Source organism: Colobus angolensis, unplaced genomic scaffold, assembly GCF_000951035.1.
Source record: "Colobus angolensis palliatus isolate OR3802 unplaced genomic scaffold, Cang.pa_1.0 Scaffold126, whole genome shotgun sequence".
Classification (NCBI taxonomy): domain Eukaryota; kingdom Metazoa; phylum Chordata; class Mammalia; order Primates; family Cercopithecidae; genus Colobus; species Colobus angolensis.
Genome location: NW_012113808.1, coordinates 7,667,948 through 7,685,365, shown reverse-complemented (window position 1 = coordinate 7,685,365; position 17,418 = coordinate 7,667,948). Strand labels below are relative to the sequence as shown.

The following is a 17,418-nucleotide window of genomic DNA, read 5'->3' as shown; positions in this document are numbered from 1 at the left end:
GTAAGACACTAAATGGTAAGTAGTATTTATAAGTCTGAAGAAGCTAAGTTGTACAACCTCCAACAGGAGGAGGACCAGATGCCAAGTTCAGGGTTACCTTCCTTCGGAGGACCCCCCTCCTGCCGCCGCCACCCGCCCAATGAATGTTCAGGATTTGGCAAGAAATGCTAGAGGGGCAGTGCAGTTTAAACAATAAATTTGGAAAAAGTTGAGTTCGGTCCCAGTTCTGCAGTCAAATACACAGTGAGATGGAGCTTAGCTCCCTTGCAAGATGAATCACGGGCCCGCATGTTTGATCACACAAAGTACTTGGGCCTGAAGGAGACTACTGCTACTCAGGGTCCCACGAAACCACACTGAGGGTCTGGCAGGGAGAAATGCAGTGGCCATAGCTCCCCCTGGAGTGCAGGAGGAAGGGTGGAGCGGGGCAGGAACCACAGTGCTTATGGTGATTCTGGGGTTCCTGAGAGCACTCGGAAAAAATAATTTGGAAGCTGAATTATGCAGAGTCTGAGAATGTGTATGTGAAGCATCCAGAATACCAACACAGCAACTTCAAAGAAACTCCAACAATGTGAAAACACTTGGAAAATGGTTTAATGATGTTTTACAACAGAAATGAACTGTACAGTTACAGTAAGTTTAATATATATATAAAAAATTACAGCAGACAAATGCATCTACACAAAATCTACCATTTCATTCTGATTCACTGTCACCTACACAATCTCTCCCAAGCCTACAGCCCCTGCAGGCAGCCCTAGGAGGGGGAATCATCTAAAGGGCACTTTGAGAGAGACAGCACCGCTCATATTCCCCACCACCTCCTCAGGCCTCAGGAGGCATCAGCTAATTCCCCAAAATGTAAAGTTGCCTGTGTTTCAGGTTTTCAAAACCAAGAAAACGTGTGTCTCCCAGGGGCACAGATAACAAGGTCCAGCACGCAAGTTATCAGCTGATTCTTAGAAAATATTCCTATCAGAGGGGAAATATTTGGCCAGCAGCCGCTCTTGGGCAGTAAGGCTACACAATAGCCACCCAGAGTGCAGAGTTATCTAAGAGAAATGTAGAAGGACTCTAATAAACCACCTCAGAATTGTCACTGCCTCATTAAAGCTGCTGGACAATTTTGGAAAGAAGCATTTACACCACATCTTAAGTTTCCACAAAGAAGAACTCAAACTCACATTTTAAAGTACATAAAACAAAAAGTTCTAGGAGGCCAAGGGGCCAATTCCCCTTGTGCCCCTCCCTTGACAACAGTGGACAAACACCCCTGAATTAATAATTAAGACAAAAAAAGAAGAAAAGAAAAAGTGAGTTAAGATATTGAAAGAGAGAAAGAAAACATCTTTAGAAAAACACGATCACTGTCTCTTTAAAAGAAAACAAAATCCCAGTTGGGAACAGCAATGAGGAATATGCAATCTAAATTGACACCAGGTGGGAGATTATTATTGAATATTATGTACACTCAAACTTTTTTCATTTTCTTTTTTATGATGAACACCTAGGCAGTGAAAACTGTTATGTTAATACATACATAGACACACCCAAAACATACAAAAATACTATTATTTCAAACTACTAAGAATAGGACAGTTCAATTATTTTCATGCTATGACTTTAAGAGCATTACACTGAAACAAACAAGAAGTTAAACGACATTTTTTTTTTTTAATATCCCAGAAATATACCAAAATATACATCTAAGCTTTGGAATTACTGAGGTTAGACTAATGCAAGTGCTGGGTAATCGTACTTAATACACGAGTCTAAGGTTCTGCAGGAAAGAAATTATCTTTGGTATCTGCATCAGGCTAATATTATTAACATTTGGATTTTGCTTTGGGATAGAGCTTGTATGACCCAAGAACCAAGTACCCCCCTCCCCCAATCAACTGAGATTAAAAAGATCCATGTAAAAAGTTCCTTCATTTGCAATCCCCCCACCCCCCAAGTTAAAAAGTCACAGGCATCTACCTAGCACAAAAGGTTGTGAAGTACAATGCATAGTTGCACAGTGGTGCTGCAAAAAGGAAACAAAACTACAATAAAGAGAAATGAAAAGCTTGATAATCTTTCTGCATGTTTTCTCACAAACAGGACAGCCACTTCCAAGCAGTTCCAGTACAGGAAAAGAGAAAAAAGGCTCAGAAGGGCACCTTGGCGTGCATTCGCCCAGCCCCAGAGGTTAAAGCACCCAGCAGAGCAGCCAATCGTGCGCCAGTGTCTTCAACGTCCCCCACTCTGTGGAGTCCTCGGGCCAGTCCAGCAGCAGCTCCCACCCTCCCTAGGCCCTGTGCTAAGTTTCCATAGTGACCCTGGTTGGTGTAGGGTGGCTGATGGTGGTGATGGGGTTTTTTGACTTTTGTTTTGGAAAATCTGAAATGCCAATTTGTTTCAGGGCATGCTCACAAGTTTGTGAGGGCCAAAGCTACGGGCATGTACCTGTGCTGGACCCTGGAAGGTGGAAAACAGCTTGCCTGCCCTTTCTGATCCGGTCAGAGGGTCCTCCCGCCCCACCTGCCCTGGCCTCACTCTTCTAAGTGCCAGGACACCACAGACTGGACTGATGCTGAAGACTTCCCTTTTCTTTGGTTCTTTTGTTTGTTTTGAGTTTATACAATCATTAAGAAATCTTTGGTTTTGGCTGGAAATTTAAAGAACAAAACAAAACAAAACAAAACAAAGAAACCACCCTCCCCTGGCTTATAGCAGCAGTATCATGACCTGGCTAAGCTTTTTGTCAGCATTAGGGGTGGGAATTGAAGGTTGGGAACTACATTCAAAGAAAAGGTGAAAGGGCTGGGGATGCAGCTTCTAGAGAGCCCATTGGATATAAGATTGTCAAATAATAATAATATTAATAATAATAATAAACTTAAATATTTGGATATTTTTGGTCATGTCAAAGGAAAAAAAGTGAAATGTGTATGCAGCAGTCAGCTTAAAGGAGCCTTTGGTGTCTTCCCTTCTACCCAAAGTCCTGAAGAGAAACAGAACCCTGAGGCCTCAGAGGAGAAGGGGTTGGCCTCTACCCCACCAAGGAAAAGGCAAGTACAGAAGTTGATGTGTGGCCAGCTGTCAGAAACACAGGGTGAGTTAGGGGTGTGGATGGCTGGCCAGCCCCTAAAGGCAGGGTGGCAGGGAAAGTAGATGTTAAGAGACCTGTGAAGACCCCTTGCAACAAAAAGGAATAGAAGATTGCAATTTGCCCTCAGTTTGCAGTAGCTTTTAAGCAGCAACATTCAGAGGCTTTAGGGGGTCCCACCCTAGGCTACAGGTCCCATGATGCTATAGGCCAGAGTTTAACATGACTGAGAGGAGGGAGGGCAGACTTGGCAACTCTGTAGGGTTTCGAGAAAGTTACAGCAAGTCACTCGGTCACGAGTTAGAAATGAGGTATACAACAGCTCCTGGACTTCTGGTGGGTAGAACAGCCCACGCTTACTCACCTAGCCTTCACTACTACCACAGATGAGGGGATGGAAGTACAGACTAATGTGGGAGGAGAGCGTTTCCTGTGGAGTGAGACCTCTTGCGGACTGAGCAATGCACACGTGCCCATGCATGCAGAGGTAAGAAGCTGGAAGTCTTTCTTTCCCCGACCTGACCTTAGGGAAGATACACTATGTTGTCAAAAACCAATGTTATAATATGATTGCAAAATCTGAGGCTCCCTGCACCAACCTGTTCCATGTTCTCCAACTGTTTGCAGTGTTAAACTTACTCAGGCTGGCACTAGTCCATTTTGCTCTTACAAAGCGTGTGCCTTCTGCAGACTCACGCAGGAATGGAACCAAGGACATGGCATCCCCGACTGCCTACAACTACAGTCTTTTGTAGCAGACACTGTCATTTTAGCTTCTGAAAGTGCATTTCATTTCTTCCTATGCTTTTAGACCATGAGACTCATTAAGGCTGGGTGGGAGCACCAAGTATTTTCTCTACTTGGCTCTGCCCTTTTTCATTTGAAAGAGATCCCAATCTGAAGAAACTCTAGTGTGTGGACGTCTCATTTTATACACAGCGCTGTATCCAGCTGTCTGCCTGCAGACTTTGGGATATAATGTTTGAGAACTCAATGCCACAGTCAATTTATGAAAGACGCCTTAAGCTGCTCTTGTGAGGAGGCTGTGGCTAACTTATACAAAGATGAACGAAGTACACAAAGAAAATGGGAAAACTTTGCAGCAGTCCTCAATGTTGTTTTTACAGTAAATTAGTTTTGGGGTCTTAACTTTTTGACAGTGTCCTGGGTTTAAACCAGAAGGTGGCCCTGCGTGGTGGAGCCCTGTGCAGGGTGGGCAGATACAGGGACACAGAAACAATCATAAATCACATCTTCTCTCCCAGGCCCAAGGGACCTTTGTTTCTGTGCTCAAAGCGGTGTTCCATTACACACACCTTATTTTCCCAGAACTTCTGTTTCAAGTGCTCTAATCTTCAACATCCCTATTACCTACTTATAAACCTATCTAGCACTTTGAAAAGTCATACAATATTAATACCACCTTTACATAATGTCAGAACAGTAAGATAATTAGCAAAGCTTTCATGAAGTTCTGCAACCTGATCATTTTTGATGCGATATTCAGACAGCGATATATTTCTTTACCCTCTCTCCCTTTCTGTGTCCTACCAATAGTACACCGAAACAATGAACTACTTGACTCCCTAGAGCCCGTATAGAAAAACATTTTGGAACAAAACATTTACAGGAGAGTAAGGGAAGATCTTTTGGTTTTTCACATAATCCTGTTCTTGAAAATTCTTATCTTTTACAGGAGACAGGTGGAGATACCACATTTAAATATTGTCTGAACTCATGAACTCATATAGGCTGTACTGGTTCTATTTAAAAGTATTAGATAAAGGGAAATGATGAAAAAATTCTACCCCTATCGTTTGCCCTCCCCAAATTTCTCAGCAATTCCAAGAACATCACTGCTACACTGAGCAACGATCCATCTTTACAGAGCCAGCAGAGCAAAACAAAATAAATCTCTTTTCCAAAGCCAGGACAACCAAGGAGACTTCCTTCAAAAAGCAGGGGACTGGGAAAGGGGAAAAGGGAAGGAAAGAGATAAAGTAAAGCTTTTCCAAATTTTGGCTTTTTGCTCCTATTCCCTCTGCCTGCTTTGAAAACTTAAGGATAAGCAATGACATTAGCAGTGTCTTTGGTATCTAAACCAAATCCCACTTAAGTTCTGTGAGATCATTTATTTAAAAAAATAGCCTTTCTGGAGATACAGTCTATATTGAAACTCAGGGAGCCAAGAAAGTCTGTCCCAGAGTACGGGCAGAAAGGCCTTGTAATTTTTTCTAAGCCAGCATCATTTCTCATTCATGTTCCCACCAAGAATAATTCTCTCCTCAATCCCACCAACCAATCCTTAAGGGTCACACTTTATATCACAGGGGTGAGGTGGGCAGGTTAGCTTTCAACTTCTTGGTTTGCTTTTTATCCTGTTTGTGTTTTTGGTCTAGACAGAACTAGCCTTGGTATGAGAAAAGTAAGGTTTTAAAATGTTGTGTTATTAGCACAACATTCAGTAACTTGACAAGAGGGCAACACGAAGAACCTGTTTCACTTTAACTTTCCTAGATTTAAGACACATCAATCACTCACCTCTTGTCTCCAAATTAATTGGTGCATGTCTGTTTCTGCCTCTATTTCTCAACTGCGCATCCAGGCATTCACACATTCATCCTTTGCCTATGCTTTTGCTATGTACAGAGGTATGAATCATTAAGAGAGGTTGGCAGGGTCTGGGGGGCATGGGCAACCATAGGAAGGGATGTAAATGCACCCTCAGGGTCCCTGAACCTACTGGACACCCCATATGTTATCTGCATGCCACCACACACCGCTGCAGATCAGACCACAGAGAGGCCAAAGCCAATCACAGGGAAAATCAAGTTTCCTTTGGCAAGACAGATATAAGAAAACACACACACACACACACACACACACGAGCAACGTTTTCCTTCTAACATAATCGACTTCTCCTCTTCCCCCACCCAATCCTCCCTAACCCTATAAATTGTAACCTATAAACAGGATCCCAAATACATACAGCATCAATCATGTTTATCGATCATAATAAACATTAGTTCGACTAAATGCTACAGCTAGAATTATTTCCACTATTTATAAAGTTTTTTCTTTTATTTGTTTGGTTTTTAGTTTAAAACCAGTTTTGCAACAATGCTAAGCTATTCTGAGGTATTTTATGAAGGTGCCAGAAGCTAGCTGTTACCCAAATTAAGGTACCACCATTCAACGAGAAAAAGAAGGGAAGGAAAGGAGATCCAGATGACATAATCAACATAAAATTCACTCACATTTACTGCTTTTAGCTAAGGCCAAGAGTAGAAGGGCCAAAACAAGGAACAACTTAATGAATAAGGTTAGAAGAAAACTACAAAAAAAATATTTTTTTTTTTTTTTTTTAAAGCTACAGTTCACAAACCATATAGAAAACCGGGTATAAACTAGACGACTCTGAGAAAAATATTCCCTGCCCTCCCAGTGGAATCCTTTCAAATACTTTACTGGAAATCTCAGGGGTGTCCTATTTATATTTAATCTCTTTGGATTAAGAAATGGATGACTGGCCTTTATGATGAAGGCAATTTATTTATCCTATTCCTATCCAAGTTTACATTTGTATTGTGTACACCATTCATGCAAACCTATGTAATAGCTGATCTTAGTTATTCTTCTTACAGAAATAGCAAGGAAGGTTTTCCCTTCACTTCTCGAAAGTGAAGTTTGTAAACGCTGAGAAAGATTTACCATTTTGTCAACCTCAAAATGTTGTAAAACTGCAAATGACATCAAATAGCCAGGACTATGAACAGCATCACACATTAAATGCTTTCCACATACATATAAAAGCAAACTCATATCAGTTATGAGCAAATTAACCCATCAATTCTTGTCTACTTTGGAAAATTTTAAATTTTGCATCCTTAGTATTTTTCTCCCATTAGTATTAATCATCTTTTAATGTTTTCAACTCTAACAAACAAACTTTAAGCTCATCAAGTTTAGATGCTGATTAATGAGAAAATATTTGGCCAAGCTCTCCCAATGAATTGCTGGCGCCCTTCCTCAAACTGCAGACTGCTCTTTGGAAGAGCCCCCAAGAGCCAGGCCAGAGCCACCTGTCAGGGTGAATTCCCTGCCTCCTCCTTGCTACCACACCCTACACTCAGTGATGGGGGAGTCAGTGGTACTACTGACTTCTCCCTGGCAGGGCTTCTCCTTTCTTGGGAAGAAACAAAAGCAAGAGGCTTTTCCTCTGTCTTCCTGTCTCAATGACCTTATCTTTTTTCTTGGTCAAGAATGTTTCGTGAGGATGACCTGGTTTGGGAACAGCTTTAGACTAAGAACAGAGAGTTCTATAAGCCAAGCGTTTATTCTACACTAATTGCAATGTATAATATCAGGATTTATCACTTTAAAAATTGACATGAGGATGGGCGCGGTGGCTCACACCTGTTATCCCAGCACTTTGGGAGGCCGAGGTGGGCGCATCACCTGAGGTCAGGAGTTCAAAACCAGCCTGGCCAACATGGTGAAACCCTGTCTCTACTAAAAATACAAAAATTAGCCAGGTGTGGTGGTGGGCGCCTGTAATCCCAGCTACCTGGGAGGCTGAGGCAGGAGAATCGCTTGAACCCAGGAGGCAGAGGTTGCAGTGAGCCAAGATTGTGCCATTGCACTCCAGCCTAGGCAACAAAGACCTCCCCCACCCAAAACAAAATTGACATGAATTCCCTATATTTGCCAATGTACCGGATTTTTCCAGCAAGTTAAAAAGAAAATGTTTTCATGTTAAAGATTGGGCTGAATTTAAATATTGTGTCAAGCAAATATCTGTGCTTCTGGATAATACAGACAAGGTTTCCCTTATCTTCCCAAATAAATGAGGGATAATGGAAGAAAATAACATTAAAGAGGTATAGTTGTGCTTTTTTCCCCCAACAATGAATGAGAGATGTATAACAAATTGGCAAGATGATCTCACTAAGAATCTTTAATCTTATCTTCCCTTTTTTAAACAAAAAAGATTTATTTCTTACAGTGCTAGCATTAAGTATAAATAGGTATGATTCTGCACAAAATGAAAGTTGGATTCCTTTGGTTCCGTTTCTTGGGTAACAAGTTGAATAAATTGGGATAGTACTGATCTTTCTGATAACAAATAAAAGGACATGTGAATTATATCAGTTAATGGATATACACAATGTTTTTCTTAATTCTAAAATGCTGCCTATAGAACTTCAGAAACACTTAAATACAGCACTCAACTTATTTTTTCTTAGAACAACATAGTAATATTGTTCCTGTGAGAAGCCCTTTTTTAGGTCTTTCTGTTCTGTTATTCAGATGTATACAAGGTATAAATAAAGTTTATGACCAAATTGCACCACTTGTGATAAGCAGGATTCACACAATTACATTCACCACTCCTTAGGGAGGACCCATTACCATGGGCATATATAGGATTCACTATAAATGCATTTAGAATAGTCTTTGGCTTAGTATGTGCTAACCAAATTCAGAAATATAAAATAAAATTTGCATAACTATTAAGGGGGAAAAAAAGGATAATACAATGAATTGTGATGACCTATCTGGCCTTTCTTCTTTGAAATGCAGAAACTCCACCAAACACCTCTTTTTGGTCAAATGGTCCCTGGCCCCCTTTAGTTTCCAGGCTCTCCCATATAAGGTGGCTAAAAGTTAAGTTTGAGTACCTTAGCTCAGAAGATAGTTCATTCAATTCAAAATGCATTTCTTGAGATGATAAAAAGATATACATGTAAAGTAAAAAATGACTAAGGTGTTCATGAAGCAATATAAGTAAAGTATCTAGGGATGATGGATAGGGAGTTGATTTAAATTAAACAACCACCAAAAAGCGTATTAGTGTTTCGTGAGTACATATGTAAATGTACCTTTCATTTCACAACTTATTTTTAAATAAGTAACAAAAGAGAAAAAATTTTATTTTTATCTAAAGATTTATCTTTGCCTGAAGATTATTTCTTCTTTTAAACAGATTTTCTATGCTGGTCTACCCTCATCAAGTGCTTCACATAAAAAAGGCAGAATCCCCTTATCCCAAATTGAGTAGAAAATATAGACAGGGCAGGGAATAAAAGACCATTGTATTGACATTTAAAGCTTAGTATCTTTTCTAATATTAAAGTCTGTTGGTGAGTTTTATTTGGGAAAGGGATCATTTTCTAAACCATACGTGGGAGAAAAGAAAAAACACCCAAACAGTCTTTCCTTGCCCTTTGTCTTACCTCACTGAGCTTGAGTCCCTTGGGACTCCACACTTCCTTTGGTAGCAATTTTGAGAAATTAATGCTGTAACTTCTAATCCAGTATAGTGGGTATCAGCATTTCCCTCCCTGAATCCTTCCGTCTAAGTTTCACCACTCCCAAGGGAGGGACTCATTACTATGGGCAGCTAGAGCATTACTGATAGCCCTAAAATCATTTGCACAGACTAAAGGTAGAGATGTCAAGTCAGGATAGAAGATTACATTTAACTACAACAGAGAAAAAGTGAATGGAGAGGAGAGAAATTAGTAATTGACATTGTCATTCTATTTACACACCAACCTAATAAACTAGTTAAACATCAAGTTAATGTCTGCCCAGAGGATATTACAATTTACCAACATAAAAGATTAAAAACAAGCAGCAACTTTTATATAAAATTAATAAAGACAAATGAAAAAGAAATTGTCAGTAGCATCTATCTCCTCGATGTGTCTGAACTGCACGTTATCAACTAGTCCATTAGTACAGCAGCTTGCTAAAAATTGACTTTGGTTCAAGCTTAGTTAAAAAACAAAACAAAACATAAAAAAACACACCACACAAAAAGGGTGAATGGACATTTGTTAGTTTCCCTGCTTGCAGTTCACTGATTTTGGAAGGATTTTAGGGAAGGTGAAGGGTAAGAGGAGGAAATTTAGGGGTGGTAATTAAATATTTGTGAAATAAAACAAGATAGAAAAAAACTAAAACAAAAATTTAAAAGGGGACTAAAATGTTTCTGACCTTTTAACAGACTGTCTCCCACTTGAATCACACACAAAAGTACACAATGTGTCTGTATTTACCGCCTTTCTGGACAATGGTAAAGAGAGACAAGTACACAGAATCCAAGCTCCCTTGTGGACACAAACAAAAGCAATCAGAATAAAAATCACCTGTAAGTTCTCTCTACATCCCCAGCTCGAAAGGGAGAAAAAGTGCAGTCTTGGGACCACCAGAGATTTAAGCAAGCACCCACAGCCACCAAATGGGAACCTTTAACTCCAATAAGAAGGGGAACTTAGATGAGCTGCACTGCAGTGATCCAGTCTTTTGGAAAATTTTTTGGTAAAGACGGCATAATAACAGTACATTGACAAAAGGGGAATTTAATCTCCAAGTTATCCTTATTCCTCTTCATCCACTTTCACAAGCTCTTCCTTTTCAATGGGCTCATATATATAGTCTAGAAACACCCTGAAAATAATTACAGGAGCTAATTACTTTCTACATTGAGTAAAGAGATGTGTATTGCCATTTAGACCTACCTAGCAGGAGCATCACGAACAAACCAAGGAGACACTTAAGGTGTGTGCAAAGTTCCTGCTCAAAGTCCTTCAAAGGTTCTACAGATCCCAGCCCGGCTAATAAGTGCTTCCTTTAGTCAGAGAACCAAGAAGAATCTCAGGGTTAGAGGAATTTATAAGCCATCCAGTGGAAAGGAAGTCTGTGGCTCTCTAGAGGAAAAGGTGGTAACCTTACACTCTTCTCATCACATCTCTTTTGTATATATTATCAATGGAAAATAGTCTAGTAGAATTCCTTTAGAAAATAAAAGAAGGGAAAAGTTTCCCAATTTCAGTAAGTCAGTTTTTTTTTCTTTGCCAAGTTAAAGTTTGGATGAAAAACTTCCACAAAATGGAACAAACAAACAAACACACCAACAGTAGGAGCATTTTTCAGGAGATAAGAAATCAGGAGAACCACCAAGTCAGGTGTCTGCAGTAGTCTTTGCTCTTCGGAACCAAATCCTGCCCTGCAACATGTACAGCTGTTCCCATTGAAAGTAGCAGAAAGCAGCACTGTTGCACCACAGGATCTGGGCCTCAGGGTCATTCAATGATTTGGGGGTGAGTGAGAGCTACAGTTCAGCAGGAATTCCTTCCTACACAAAAGTGCTCCAAAGGCACCACCTGATATGGGGAGGGGAAGGGGCGTGTGTGGAATGGGAGTGTTTGCACACACTGCCTTCAGCTTCTGCACCAAGCCTCTTGCATAAGTGGCAAAAGAAAATAATTTTCTAGCACCTCTGTAAGAGTCATCAAGGATAAGGAAACCAGCAAGAACATTCCCCGCAGTTAAGAACAGAAGTCTCCCCTTACCCCAAAACCCTCCCTCCCCACAGTGTGGGAGCTCACTGAAATAGGATCCAGGAGCAAGAGATAATAAACATGTCCAAACTATATATATATATATATATATATATATATATATATATATATATATATATACAATAATAATAGAGATACAGTAATACAGGCCTGCCTAAATTGTACCAGTTAAGAAAGGAACCCCCAACACAATTGATACGATTATAAACACCTTGTTATGACTTAATGGCCTGTACAACAGACCCATAAAAATGATTTTTTTTTTTTAAGAAAAAAAGAAATTTAGACAAACAAGAAATCCCCTTCCTATATTGGAATTGGTAACCCACCTTAACTTGTCATCATGACTGCTGGAAATGATAAGTAGTCCTTTCACTTATTTTTGTTTGTTTTTGATTTTTTGTTTCTTTTTTTTTTTTTAATTTTTGGTTAGAAAGTTCTCCAATCCATGAAGCAATCCTGAAAAGACAGTGTTTTATTACAAAATTAGGCAAATGTCCCGTCTCCATCCTTTCTTTCTTTTTCTGGTGTGTGTGTGTGTGTGTGTGTGTGTGTGTGTGTGTGTGTGGTTTTTTTTTTTCTCCCTTCTCTCCTTTGCCCTCACAACACGGCGAGAGGAAGCCAATCACATTTTTCAGTTTATTAACCTGGCTGGCAGTCCAATCACACTGCAGAGTGAAAAAGGCTTCTGGCAGCCCAGCTCCGCCCAGCTCACTGTGCCTTGGAGGCGGTGGTGGTGGTGGATGCAGCCCCACTGGCAGAGGCCACTGTGAAGAGAGAGTTCTGGATGGATTCAGCGGAGGTGGAGGTGGCATGAAGGCTGGCTACAGGTGCAGAGTTCCCTGCAGAGGCTGCGGCGGCAGAGACCAAGCTAACAGGGTTGCTGGTGAGCAGAGAGAGGTTCTGAGGGTTCAGGAACAGAGGGGCAGTCACGATGTTGGGGGCTCCTCCCGCATTGGCAAATACCAGGTTCCCAGTTGCATCAAGTGATGTTATTGGAAGAGAGCCACCAGAAGCAAGAGCTACAGACAAAAACCCCCAAAACAGGCAGGAATGAGAACATTAACATCATCCTGGAGAAGCCAAATAACACACCAAAAGTCTATCATTTTCCTACAACTCACTAGGAAAAAGTGTAGCCCTTTTTCGTCAAACGCAGTGCTATACTGATACCAATTGTAGTTTATTTATAATTTTGAAGAGCCTGAAAGACTGAAATGTCTAATTTAATGGGCACGAGCAGGGGCAGAAGACAGTTAATAACTGTCTAATGAATTACAGTCACGTTTCTGTCTTGAAATCACCAGTTTATTTCATTTACCTAGACATATTTGATAAATCCAATAATTTTGTCTTTAATGAAGACTGCTGATTTTAAACTACCTCTGTTCAAAAGACAAACTAGCTAAAGTGATTAAAACATTAACAATAGGAGGTGAGTGGTGGGCCTGCCTCCTGTTAGATCAGTGGTGGCATTCTCATAGAGCAAAATCGGAGGTGGAAACGGTGCCATCCAGAAACCACCCCACCGCACTGTGGCTGTGGAAAAATTGTCTTCCACAAAACCCGTCCCTGGTGCCAAAACGGTTGGGGACCACTGCTTTATATTACGATACACAAGATGAAAACCATCTTGAAAAAGGCTTTAGTTCTAAAATAAATTATGTATCACCAAATAAAGTAAAAGGTATAATTAATTTCTCACTTCCTGAGGCTAAACATTTGATTTCTATGACTTGTGCAAAGGAGAATGATGAATCTAATATAGCAGGAAATCAGACATCATGATGTAGGTGGCCACATGTGGGTGATCTAAGGCTAGGATGTGCTTTAATGGGTGAGAAATTTTCTATGATGCTATTGCTTCCCCCAAAGAAGACATCATCAACATTTTATTTAAAATAATTGAGACTCTCATTTAATATCTCAACCTGTTGTCTGGCAACATTCCTAAATCTCCCTACCCATATAACCTCACTCCTACATGTAGATTTGAGGGATTTTCTAACGGCATTACACATTTGGTTGATTTCTTACATAAAATATAGCTGAAGGGAATGCCTCTGACTTTGGCCTTGTTCATACAAACGGTACAGAACAGTGAGACTTAGTGCAGCTTGAAGTTTTTCTGAGATTCCAAACTTAGGGTCATAGACCAGTTCCAGATCTTTTCAGAGTATCAATCATGCCCTGGGGAAGACATTTTGCCTTTGTAGGATCCCCACAGCACAGAAACATTCAATAAAGCAGAAGAAAAAGTGATTTATTACAAATTCTATTGCAAAAAAAAAAAAAAATTACTATATAACAAAAGCTTTAGAGCTAACCAATTCAGGTATGATTTAGTCAGTCAGAAAGTCAATATAATGTAAGGTAATCTAGGCCATGGTGTGGTTTTGTCTGTAATTAACATTGTCTAGTACACTGTCAGAGACATCACCTGTGAAATATTAATCTTAATTTAGGCTGGCGAATAGCTATTTTTGGCCCTGAGAACTCTCATTTACGCACAAACCACGTTTTTTTTTTTTTTTAAGAAACAGGGTCTCACTGTGTTGCCCAAGCTGGGGTGCAATGGTTATTCACAGGCATGATCATAGCACACTGCAGTCTTGAACTCATGGCCTCAAGTGATCCCCCTGCCTCAGTCTCTCATCAAAACTATTTTAATTTTAAGAAAAAAAATTCTAATTCATTAGTGATGTCTCTCAGATTGTCTCCCTGAATCACATAACAGTAAACATTTTTAGACAGAAAGCTTAGGTACTAAACAAGTGGAACCCTTCACTATATGGAATGAATATTGCCCTGGGTAACACGCTAAAAGGTAAAAGGAACACAGCTGAACTTGGAAAAGAGACATTATAATCCAAGAGAATATATGTTCTACACTAATGGTGATATAAAAAGAGCAGAACCTAATGAGAATTAAAAGCACTCCTGAGGTCCACCTGATGTGTTCCAATGTTCATTCATCATAGGACTTTCCTATGCACAGCTTTCTCAGGAGTGGGGATGGGGACTGGAGAGTCTTACTTGGTCAAGTTTGCCTTGAGATGGGTTTTGGATTAATACTTGGGATAAACTTATCAGGGGAAAAAAATCTGGTTTCAAGTCTATTCACATAAGATCAATATCAGCATAAAAGTTCTGGTTTCTTACCATATACCAAACTAAGTATATTTCCTGCTTTTACTCACATACTAACACCTATACTTTTCTTACAAAGCTTTTTAATGAGGACATTTTCTTATTCTCAAGAACACGTTAGTCAGCATTTGACTATCTTTCCCATCACTTTTACCTCTAGCAAAGCAGACTTCCTCCATCTCTCTCTGTGTCTCTCTCTCTCTCAAGCACACACACACACACACACACGTGTACATGTGTGCACACCACCAAAGAGAGAAAAAGGCTTCTACTGACCTTGAATAGTTGCCAGTGTACTGTTGCTCATTAGAGCTGGGCTGAGAGCACCGCTCAGGGTCCCTGGATTCAGACTGAGTAAGGCACCTCTGCAAGTCCAAAAGAGGAGTCACTTTATTACCGTGGAGACGCAGGTCTCATTTTGACAACACACCAAAAGGAACTTACAAAAGGAAAATCCAGCTGGGGCAACAGGTGGAAATATTTACTTTTCTTTACTCTTCTATGGTTTGTGTTTCTCAGTTACTGCTTTCCTGGATGCTTACTTGTACAAACAAGGTTATGATCAGCACAAAATGTAAAACTTTTACAGTCATTTTGACCCTTCTTTGAATGACTTATTTCTCTTTTTTTCCAAAATGAAAGAAACATTCTACAGAAAAAGATATATTTACAAGATAATTCTTATGTGTGACAATAACAGTATAAAATTGAGACTCCCATTACATCTCTCATCTATGCTTGAGAATTAGGAAGTAGGCAGTTGAGAGAGTTTAATGGGGAAAATAAGAGTTAAGAATTCTGGGCTTTCTTCCTGGCCCCGTCACTAAGGTAATTAGTGACCTGATATTTTGGGTCTTCATCTGGAAACAAAGGTATGACTACTGCCCTTCCCAGGGTGTTAAGAAACTTAAACTATAATCAAGGTCCTTGTATGATCACAAAACAGCCCACTTCAAAGAGATTACTGCTTTAAAGACATTTTTTTCCCCAGTTAAGTCAGTGATGCAAAGTCTTCCCTATGAGTAATTCCAGGGATGACCTCCACCTCAGATGTCAACGAGATGAGAAAGCGCCTTACCCAGCCGCAAACTGTGAGGGTGCCATCAGGCTTGGGTTTAGTCCTGCAGCAGCTGCCATGGCAGCAAGACTGGCATTTGCTGGCAACTGTGCAGCTCCTTGAAGGGCAGCAGCTGCTGCTGTTTGCAAACCTGACGCTGTCACCATCACCTGGCTGGTCCCAAGAGGGGAGGACAAAGGAGTGGAGGTGGTCTGTGTTGTGCTGGTCTCACTGGCACTGGATGCCTCGGAGGTGGAGGCTGAGGCAGAAGGGGAGGGACTCAGAGAGGGGGACGTGACTGCTGAGGAAGCTGGAGGTGCTGTGGAAATCACGGTTGCTGTGTTGTTGGAGGTGGTGTCTGAAGTGCCTGAAAAGAGAAACAGATTAGAAGATGACCTTTTGTAAATGGTTTTGGAAGAATGGTGGCTTTACTCAGCTAAACTCTATAATCAATGGAATAATTAACCTACCACTTTGTAAATTTGTTCTTTAATGACCTAGTTTAGTGCTTCTATGGAAATTAACTACAAAACCAAACATTTTAGAATCACAGCTAGGAACCCTACTTTAAGAGATATGAGCCATGGAAGAAACAGAGAAGTTTTCCATTGCCTATTTCCTATTCAAGAAACAAAAGGATCATACAAGCTCTAATTATGGAATACAACTGCTCTGGGGAAGAAAAAGAAAGCAAAAGAAGAAAAACTTCTGTAAAGCTCTTTTCATTCAGAAATCTCCTTAATGGTCTCCTCAGAAAAATCAAAACAAGGAGAAGAAAAACAGAAAGTTATATACTTTTCTAAGAATTCAGTATCAACAACAGCATAGTATAAAAATGACTACATGCCTTCTCTACATTCAAACAACTATTCTGTAATAAAAATTAGCTCTCAAAAAGTCCACTGTGGTTAAAAAAAAAAAAACAACACACAATGATACTATCAATCTCATAAAAGCTAGCATAAAAATTAAGATCTAAGAAATTATTATTTGTAGGCTGGGCATGGTGGCTCACACGTGTAATGCCAGCACTTTGGGAGGCTTAGGTGGGCAGATCACGAGGTCCAGAGATCGAGACCATCCTGGCCAACATGGTGAAACCCCATCTCTACTAAAAATACAAAAATTAGCTGGGTGTGGTGGCGGGCACCTGTAGTCCCAGCTACTCAGGAGGCTGAGGCAGGAGAATTGCTTGAACCTGGGAGGCAGAGGTTGCAGTGAGCTGAGATCATGTCACTGCACTCCAGCCTGGTGACAGTGCAAGACTCTGTCTTAAGAAAGAAATTATTTGTTAGGCACTTTTTTCTAAAAAGTGCCTGACTATGCTTTTGGTTTAAGGAGAATGAACATTTGGATATAAATGACTAACATTAAATATATCATTACTAAACACTAAAACACATTCGCTAGGATTATTTAATGTTTGAGATCAGCGTTGTCTAACAGAAATACAAGACATATGTAATTTAAACATCTCTAGTAGCCCCACTGAAAATGGTAAGACAAGGCCGGGTGTGGTGGCTCACGCCTGTGATCCCAGCACTTTGGGAGGCCGAGGTGAGTGGATCATTTGAGGTCAGGAGTTTGAAACCAGCCTGGCGAATGTGGTGAAATCCTGTCTCTATTAAAAATACAAAAATTAGCCAGGCCTGGTGGTGGGAGCCTACAATCTCAGCTACTTGGGAGGCTGAGGCAGGAGAACTGTTTGAGCCCAGGAGGTGGAGGTAGCATTGAGCTGAGATTACACT

General features: G+C 40.4%; 1 protein-coding gene across 5 annotated transcripts in view; it reads right to left on the bottom strand.

Annotated features, from left to right (window-relative positions):
- Positions 1–575: 575 nt before the first annotated feature.
- Positions 576–17,418, bottom strand: part of POU2F1 (POU class 2 homeobox 1) — a 208,015-nt gene continuing 191,172 nt past the window's right edge. For 4 of the 5 annotated variants that reach the window (XM_011933384.1, XM_011933387.1, XM_011933386.1 and 1 more), the window contains 3 exons: positions 15,692–16,037; positions 14,890–14,978; positions 576–12,485 (listed from right to left, as the gene is read on the bottom strand). In XM_011933384.1, the coding sequence (XP_011788774.1) occupies positions 12,175–12,485; positions 14,890–14,978; positions 15,692–16,037 (746 nt within the window). In that variant the 3' untranslated portion in view covers positions 576–12,174. The remainder of the gene's footprint in view (positions 12,486–14,889; positions 14,979–15,691; positions 16,038–17,418) is intronic. The other variant, XM_011933382.1, reaches the window with a different exon arrangement.